Source organism: Mobula hypostoma, chromosome 19 (assembly GCF_963921235.1).
Source record: "Mobula hypostoma chromosome 19, sMobHyp1.1, whole genome shotgun sequence".
Taxonomy (NCBI): Eukaryota; Metazoa; Chordata; class Chondrichthyes; order Myliobatiformes; family Myliobatidae; genus Mobula; species Mobula hypostoma.
In genome coordinates this window covers 12,346,828-12,356,572 of record NC_086115.1, presented here as the reverse complement: position 1 = coordinate 12,356,572, position 9,745 = coordinate 12,346,828, and the positions used below count along the sequence as shown (strand labels likewise).

The following is a 9,745-nucleotide window of genomic DNA, read 5'->3' as shown; positions in this document are numbered from 1 at the left end:
AGAGGACTGGTGTCCCAATGCTAGGCTTGGTAACCTGAATCAGCGTTGTGTCTCCAACTGTCAGTCTACAGATCTGTCAATAGGTTTGAAGGATCTTGTGGAGACTGTGCTCGTGGTACTCCTTCATGGCTTTGTTGGTCCTGGCGCAATTCTTTAAATTTCTCCCTTTTGGATAGCTCAAAGCATTTTCTTCTTCTCCTTGAGAAGTTTCACGGCAGTTGGCAGACCAACATAAGGTGCATTACCAACTTGTACTAAGTTGGAGTGTGGAGCAAAAAGCTCCCTCCCCCCAAAAAAACTCACATGGTTTCAAAAAGTCTAATATTTCTGTGAAAGTCAAGCATGCACGTATACTGTATGCATTACAATGGTAGTTTCCATGTCACACTGTTCTGTCCTGAAGATTACAATTTAGCAATTAGATGTGTCCTTTGGACCTCATAGGAAATGCACTCAAACATTATGTGCTGAGAAGTGCTCTCCCTACAGCTGCCCGTATCATGCATATTAATTCTGAACATGGAATTATTCAGCCTAAGTATGTACAATACGTAACTTGTAAGCATAACCTCTTCCCCCTTTTATACCCTTCTCCCAGATGAATTCCCTCCATCCTCTGAATTTTATAGAAATGCTGTCCTTTCTTTTCCCAACTCTGTTACCACAATGATTGAATAGACTTTTTATTTATGGCTCTCAACTTCCCCTTATGCAAAGGCACTGTTGTAGCGTGGATGAAATTACCGGAGAGACAGTCACTGGTAGATACAAAGCAGCTTCTTTATTCGACACAACAAGGTACAGCAGGCATCATACGGACGGAGACGCTTTCCGCAGAAAGATCTGCTAGCTCAATGTGGGCTCGATATTTATATGCTAAACACAAAGGCAGTCGCTACTTTAAAAGTTACGGACAATGCATAGACAATGCTTCCTTTTGAAGTCACAAACAAAACATCACATCACCCTTTCCTTCCGATGCCAACATGTCTGGGTTGGTATCCACAGCCTTTGGCGTTTTACGTGCTAACATAGAAGACAATTAATATTTATAATGTATAGATACTACTGTCTTTGAAACTACAGCATTAGGTCAAACTACGGCGCCAGAAGCATCTGGTATGCACACTGTTTTAGGAAGCCCATTGTGGTGGACTCAATCCACAGTACTTTGTCAAGTAGGAGTCTGGTGGATAAAGTCATTTAAGTGTAAACAAATCATCTACCCAAAAAAACTTACTCAGTATATTTACATCCTTAATTAAGTGATTGCTTAACTAGAAGGTCTGCCACCTCGTTTCCTTCAGTAACAACATGGGCAGGGACACATAAGCCGATACCCTGCAGCTTCAAGTGCTGTCCAGTCTCAAGAAGATTTGGCCGATAATTTGAAATACCTGACGTTGAAACAAGAACAAATCAGAGCCCAGAAGTACATAATCAGGGTGTACTTCTTCAACCCATTCCAGGGCTAAAATGAAAGCAACTATCTCAGATGTGGGTACCGATACATTGTCTGATAATCTTTTCTTAATAGTCACGTGAAACTTTATAAAATAAGCGGAAGTGCCCTTACGACCTATCACTGAATCTTTTGAACCAGCTGTGCAGACATTTAAGAAGCCATAATATCTGCATTGCATTTATTGCCAAACTACCTGTGTCACTCCTCATCTTGATCTTTCCTGAAGTCCTAAATTGACCACAGGCAAAGGGACAAACTATGAAGGAGTGGCAGAAAGGGGTACCCTGGGACCATAATCCACATTAAACCCTGAAAAATTTGTGCCCATTCATTTCCCACCCTCCCAAAGCTGAAGACCTTGTCAATACAGTGCTTCCAACACTGTGATATTGGAAGGGTGCTCTGGCCTTGCACAGTGTATGAGCCCCCCCATGAACACTAGAAGGTATTGAGAGGAAAGTTAGCAAGCTCCTGTGGAGATGGCTAGGGATTCCTCCATGTTTTTCTTCAGTAGGGCTCTACGTAAGATCAGGCTTGCTACAGCTGCCGTTGTCATCGGTAGTGGAGGAGTTCAAGGTGGCAAAGTGTAGAGTTGTGTTAACACTGAGGGGCTCCAATGACAAGCTAATACATCAAGTAGGAGTCTCAACAAGGTTGGGCAAAAAGTAGGCCACCAACTCGGCCACAGGCCGGGCAGTGAGCTCTCTGCAATTGAGGGACATCATCGGCAGCCCATGCCTGGGACGGCAAGGCCTCAGCTCTGCACACTTCCAATGATGGGAGAGTGCAAGTGCAAGGGATGGGTGTGACATGGTCCAGGCAGAGATACGGAACCGCGAGAACCGAAAGCCAGGTGTCAAAGGCAGTGGAGTTGGGGTAACAGAGCGCCTGTACAAAGTGGGATCTTCCGAAGTGCAAGATCTCTTGGGCAGAGATTTGGAGACTGGAGCCCTTCCACATTTCTTTCCTCCTGCGGTCTGTGTGTGACACTCTCCCTACACCATTACAACTGGCCACATGGGGGCTGAGAGAGGACCCTAACAGCAAGCTTTGTGGTCGGCAGAGTACACTGGCACACACACTGTCAGGATACAGAAGGCTTTGACACAAGGATGGTATAGGTCCTGCTGTCCCTTGCTGACACACTGGAGTGGGAGGGGTGTAAAAAGAGTCAGCTGGCACAGGGCAGTCATTTTCATCAAGGAGAAGGCCACACCAGTCATATCAAAGAGGCCTAAATCCCATCTGCTCCAAACTCCAAACTATGGAAGATGAGGGTTGATGAAGCTGCAGTTCCTGAAGGTGGTGCAAACCACACTTCAACCAGACATGGTACTGTGGCCCACTGAAGGTAAGAAAACCAGACTGGTGGAGCTCACAGTACCCTGGGAGGAAGGATGCAAGGAAGCTCACAAGAGGAAGGCCCTGAAGTACCAGTCCTTAGTCCAGGAGTGCAGGGACAAAGGATGGCAGACGTGGCTATTCCCTGTGGACATCGGCTGTCGAGGGCTCCCGGCAATGTCGGCATGGAGGTGGCTGTCTGCGTTGCGCTCTGTTGAAAACAGCAAGAAGCAAGCACTCGCAGGATGGAGGAGGAAGCGGAAAGAGCCTCTTGCTGGATATGGAGCAGGCGAGAGGAGTTGAGCTGGAAGTCAGGAGCAGACGGGCAGTGACCTGGCCGCCACTGCTGATCCACCAACTGGACAGTGGAGTGGTCACGGGTTGAAACACTCTATGAAGGTTGGGCACATTTACCCCTGGCCAAAGATTACAGTTACCTCATCAGGTAACTGAAGAGAGCACCCTGGTGTGTGATGCAAGCAAGACCCACCCACCCAAAGCTGAAGACCTTACCAATACAGTGCTTCCAACACTTTACTGATGTTGCTAATATTGGATGACCAACTTTATGTCCTCTTACTGTAAGTTAACCCATTACTTACTGTAACCTGTGTATATGTAAAGGTACTTCACCCATTTCTACCAGTAATGCTGAAATTGGGGATGATTTAATAGCACCACAACATAATCTCAATGATTGAGCTTAAACTTTATATAGAGGTTGTAAGACCATTGGTGAGGCTGACCCATAAGCAGCATATCCACAATCAAAGATAGATCTGATTAAAGCAATATATATATTTGTTTCCAACTCAAACTCCAGTCACACCCACCTCACCTGAGCACATTCAGTCCTTTTTCACACTTCTCTAGGATTTTATTCATGTTCACTTTCCATGTTAGCCCTGTGTCCATCCACATCCTGAGAAGCTTGGCCACTGAATCTTGTTTAAGAGATTTACCATATATCTTGAGATCATTTGTGGGTGCAATGATCCTTTTAGAAAAACAAATCACCTGAGTCTTTGCAACAGAAATTTTAAACCCCCACCCATGTCCCCATTCCTCTACTTCATTAATAGCCGTCTGCATTTTCCTAACTATATAGTTTATATTCCTGCCTCTCTTCCACACTCACCATCATCATCATAGAACAATGAGCCAAGATTTAAGAAAATATCATTAATCATAATATTAAAAAGGAGTGGGCTACACACACTCCACTGTGGAGTCCCATTCTCTATCTTGGGTAGAGTGCGTGGAATGGGCTATCAGCAGCGGTGGTGGAGGCGGAAAAAATAGAGTCTTTAAAGAGTCTCCTGGATAGGTACATGCAGCTTAGAAAATTAGAGGGCTATGGGTAAGCCTAGGTAGTTCTAAGGTAAGGACATGTTCAGCACAGCTTTGTGGGCCGAAGGTCCTGTATTGTGCTGTAGGTTTCTTTCTATGTTTCTATCTCATACTCCTGTTGTTCCCTCCCTAACCTGTATCTCCCTATCACAAAAAATTGGATCTAATTCAACATTCTACCACCTATTCCCATTTTTTCCAGTTGAAGCAGCGAGCTTTGTGTCTGTAACATATCATAAGCTTTCTCTAAATCAAAGAAAATTGCTACCATTGATTCTTTACGAACTTGGGCCTTACAAATACCAAATTCCAAACTTACACCAAGTCCATGGTCTTTCTCCCTTTACAAAATCCAGATTGGTATACAGCTAATTGTCCACTACTTCCCACAAAGTAAAAAAGCCTTGCTAATGCCACTCATTCCATTATCTTATACCCATGTGAAGTTAACAAAATAGCTCTATAATTGGGAAGCTCTATTTGATCTTTACCAGATTTTAATATAGGGATAATAATCACTAATTTCCAGGAAGCAGGAAGTTACCCTTCAATCTATATTGTAATTAAAGAATTTCAAAACCAACATAATATTCAAATCCAATAACCGTGTAAATGTATTATAACACAAACACGAGAAATTCCACAGATGCTGGAAATCCAAAGCAACACACACAAAATACTGGAGGAACTCAGCAGGTCAGACAGCATCGATGGAAACAAATAAATAGTCCTCGTTCCAGCCAAAGCTCTTCTTCAGGACTCGAAAGGAAAGGGGAAGACACCAGAATAAAAAAGGTGGGGGGAGGGGGGATAGCTAGAAGGTGATAGGTGAAGCCAGGTGGGTAGGAAAGGTAAAGGACCGGAGAGGTAGAAGGGTCTTGGCCAAATGTCAACTGTTTATTCTTTTCCACAGGTGCTGGCTGACCTCCTGAGTTACTCCAGCATTTTGTGTGTGTTGCTTTGGACTTCCAGCATCTGCAGATTTTTTGGTGTTTGTGATTTATTAATGTTCCTAAAAACTTTATTCCGTTCCTTCACAGCTCTTTTACATTTATTAGCCCACCAGGGAACAGCTTTCCTTTTACTATCTCCCAACGATCTGGGAATTGATCCCTTAGCGATTGAGTTGAGTACAAAGCACAGGTATGTACTCAACTCAACCGGATATCCTCCAAAACCAAGTGATCTGGAAATCCAGTTTCACATATTAATCAAGTACATCCCAGCTTGCATTTTAAAAACTCTATATGGCGATGTGAGAACGTTCCCTCTGATTAATTGTAGTCCATTGATACTTCAGCGGTTGTCAATTAAAAAGCCGGTGGACGTGATTGGCTGGTTAAATGAAAATAACGTTACGATTGGACGAATATATTGATTTCCCCGAAGCCAATTAGCTGTGGACGTTAGCCTGCCCTTGAACTAATGTAGTTTCGATTGGATGAGGCTGAGGAAGCAGCGGTTGATTGAAAAGTTGACAGAACTTTTATGCAGTTGATTGGAAAAGCCAGGCGCAGTTGATTGGAGGAGATAGTGAAGTTGGGGACGTTGATTTGACAAGGTGAGGCAGTCACACGAGGTTAATCGGGCAAAGTTATGAAACCAGGCGTAGTTGATTGGAAAAGGCAGGGAAGTCGGGTGCAGTTGATTGGAGGAGGCGGTATAGTAGAGCGCAGTTGATTGGAGGGGACGGGATAGTCGAGCGTAGTTGATTGGACAAAGGAGGGACACGAAGTTGACAGGGTAGTTGAGCGGAGTTTCGTTTAGTTCTGAAACTCGCCCCATGACTCGGGCGTGACGGGAGGGTGCGCGCTCAGGGACGCGGGGAGAAGGGCTGGAGTGCGACTGTGGTGGACACGTTCCCTTCAGACGTGTGTCTCTCGGGGAACCGACAGTTTCTGGTTTGAAAGCTGGAAGCGGGTGGGTGCAGGGCAGTAGGGGCCCCCAGGGTAAATTAGCATTAGGGTGTTTGGGATCCGGTGTCGGGGTCGTGTAATTCGTTCCGAAGATATTCCAATGGAAGGCTGGATGTTTGGGATCCATCTGACTACTGTGTAATTGGTTCTTGGGTATATTCAGTTCTGGGGAAATTACTGTGGTCAGGAGGTTACATTCGGATGATTGGGGAGTGGAGTTTGACATCAGGTGAGGATACTGAAAGTTTCAGAGATGAAGTGTCTCCTGATTGCCGGTGAGAGTGCGCAGGTCCTCTTTTACTGGACGGACAAGGATTTTGAAGTAAAGCTGAGACAGCGATTTCAAAGCATGGGACAACACGGAGAGGTAAAGTGGAAATTACCATTGTCTGTGGACAATTTGAATGAAGTGCCATTACACTAGAATGTGGTTTGTCTTCACATGTGAGTTTAGAGCATTTCTGATCGGGCAATAAGGGTACCAGGCTAGGAATATGAATTTTTCCATTGAAGACCAAACTTGTGTGTGTTGCCTCCAGATGGCATAAGAGGTGGTTTTATAAAGTAGTGTTGATCACCTCTGTGATCAGGGTTGGGTGGAGGGGAGTAGCCTGTTACATCCAGCGTGCCTTGATTTTGATCATTCTTAATACAAAAACAAACTGGTAGATGGAGCAAAAACCATTGCTTGAGGAACTTAATAGGTCAAGCATTACCTGTGGAGGCAAAGGACGGTTGACATTTTGAGGTGAAGAGCTTGCATCAGTATGCTTTGATGTAGTTTCTCTTGTGTGCAGTAGATGGAGTTAGGAGACTATCTTGCATGACTGGGTGGTTCAGGAGGGGCTGAAAGACCTCCTTCAATATTTTCTTGTGTAACTCTCTCCCTCCCGCCAGTGGCTTTTCCAGTTGCTGCTTCTTTAGGCAATGCCGTGAGTGCTAACTTTCTATTTCAAAAAAGGCTGCTTGGTAATGAGAAGGCCAGCTTTGCCCTCAAGTCAGGAATTTGGCAAAGATTGAGGTTCTTCCTTGCTCAGTAGTTCTGATGTTCAGGTGGTCTTTGCTGTTTTCCTTGCACTGTATGTGATTTTTTTTCTCTCTCTCTGTTTAGAAGCAATTGGTGCTTTAGAAATCTACATTTCTTCTGGGAAATGTGATAAATAAACTCGCTAAAACTCTGCTTAGGCCACACTTGGAATATCGTATTCAGATCTGGTCGCCTCATTGGGGGAACATTGTACTCACTTTAGGGGAGATTTACCAGAATGCTGCCTGGAGTAGAGAGTGTGTCTTGAGGTTGGGTTGAGCGAGCGAGGGCTTGTCCCTTTGGAGTGATGAGAATGAAAAGTGACTTGATAGAGGTGCAGAAGATGAGAGGCATAGATAGCCAGAGATGTTTTCCCAGGGTGGAAATGGCTAATGCGAGGGGGTATAATTTTATGGTGGTTTGTTTGTAGGAAGTATGGAGGGGGGTTGTCAGAGGTAGGTTTTTTTTGTAGAATAGTGAGTGTGTGGAACGTGGTGGTAGAGGCAGATACATTAGGGACATTTAAGAGGCTGTTATATAGACACATGGATGATGGAAAAATGATGGTCTCTGTAGAAGGGTAGGGTTAGATTGATTGAGTAGGTTACAAGGTCAGTGTAGCATTGAGGTCTGACGGGCCAGTATTATGCCGTGAATTTCTATAATCTAAGGAGTAATCATATCATGTATGGAAGTTGGTGAGGGAAAGTAACATCTTAATTGTTTTTGAACCTATGGGATTGATATTAGGAAGAGAGAATGTCCTGAATGGATGGAGCCTCTGATTTTGCCGGCTGTGTTACGGAGGCAGTGGGAAGTATGGACCAGAGTCCCTGGAGGGGAGGCTGGCTCCCATGATGTGCTGAGCTGTGTTCACAGCACTGTAGCTTCTTGAAGTCAGGTGCGTAGCAGATGCCATATCAGGCCATTGTTCATCTAGATATATGGTGCATCGATAACATCTGGTAGGTGATCAGAAATTAACGGAGGTTTCAGCGCAGAATCTAGCTCCCTCCGCACTGGCTAAGTTACCATCCTTCCTTTCTGGCATGATGCTGCAACAAGAAAGCAGTATCCACCATCAACCACCACCATCCAGTCCACGATCTCATCCATCATCAACCCCCACCATCCAGTCCACGATCTCTTCCACCATCCAGTCCACGATCTCTTCCACCATCCAGTCCACGATCTCTTCCACCATCCAGTCCACGATCTCTTCCACCATCCAGTCCACGATCTCTTCCACCATCCAGTCCACGATCTCTTCCACCATCCAGTCCACGATCTCTTCCACCATCCAGTCCACGATCTCTTCCACCATCCAGTCCACGATCTCTTCCACCATCAACCCCCACCATCCAGTCCACGATCTCTTCCACCATCCAGTCCACGATCTCTTCCACCATCCAGTCCACGATCTCTCCACCATCCACCATCCAGTCCACGATCTCTTCCACCATCAACCCCACCATCCAGTCCACGATCTCTTCCACCATCAACCCCACCATCCAGTCCACGATCTCTACCACCATCCAGTCCACGCTCTCTTCCACCATCAACTCCCACCATCCAGTCCACGATCTCATCCACCATCCAGTCCACGATCTCTTCCACCATCCAGTCCACGATCTCTTCCACCATCAACCCCCACCATCCAGTCCACGATCTCTTCCACCATCAACCCCCACCATCCAGTCCACGATCTCTTCCACCATCAACCCCGACCATCCAGTCCACGATCTCATCCACCATCAACCCCCACCATCCAGTCCACGATCTCATCCACCATCAACCCCCACCATCCAGTCCACGATCTCTTCCACCATCAACTCCCACCATCCAGTCCACGATCTCATCCACCATCAACCCCCACCATCCAGTCCAAGCTCTCTTCCACCATGAACTCCCACCATCCAGTCCACGATCTCATCCACCATCCAGTCCACGATCTCATCCACCATCCAGTCCACGATCTCATCCACCATCCAGTCCACGATCTCATCCACCATCCAGTCCACGATCTGTTCCACCATCCAGTCCACGATCTGTTCCACCATCCAGTCCACGATCTGTTCCACCATCCAGTCCACGATCTGTTCCACCATCCAGTCCACGATCTCTTCCACCATCAACCCCCACCATCCACTCCACGATCTCTTCCACCATCAACCCCCACCATCCAGTCCAAGCTGTCTTCCACCATCAACCCCCACCATCCAGTCCACGCTCTCATCCACCATCAACCCCCACCATCCAGTCCAAGTTGTCTCCCACCATCCAGTCCAAGCTGTCTTCCACCATCAACCCCCACCATCCAGTCGAAGCTGTCTTCCACCATCAACCCCCACCATCCAGTCCACGCTCTCATCCACCATCAACCCCCACCATCCAGTCCAAGTTGTCTTCCACCATCAACCCCCACCATCCAGTCCACGATCTCATCCACCATCAACCTCCACCATCCAGTCCACGCTCTCATCCACCATCAACCCCCACCATCCAGTCCACGCTCTCATCCACCATCAACCCCCACCATCCAGTCCACGCTCTCATCCACCATCAACCCCCACCATCCAGTCCACGATCTCATCCACCATCAACTCCCACCATCCAGTCCACGATCTCTTCCACCATCAACCCCCA

General features: G+C 46.4%; 1 protein-coding gene across 2 annotated transcripts in view; it reads left to right on the top strand.

The window, feature by feature from the left end:
- The first annotated feature begins 5,893 nt into the window (after positions 1 to 5,893).
- The window catches only part of hps1 (HPS1 biogenesis of lysosomal organelles complex 3 subunit 1), an 83,994-nt gene continuing 80,142 nt past the window's right edge, over positions 5,894 to 9,745 (top strand). For both annotated transcript variants that reach the window (XM_063071361.1, XM_063071360.1), the window contains exon 1: positions 5,894 to 6,439. In XM_063071361.1, the coding sequence (XP_062927431.1) occupies positions 6,326 to 6,439 (114 nt within the window). In that variant the 5' untranslated portion in view covers positions 5,894 to 6,325. The remainder of the gene's footprint in view (positions 6,440 to 9,745) is intronic.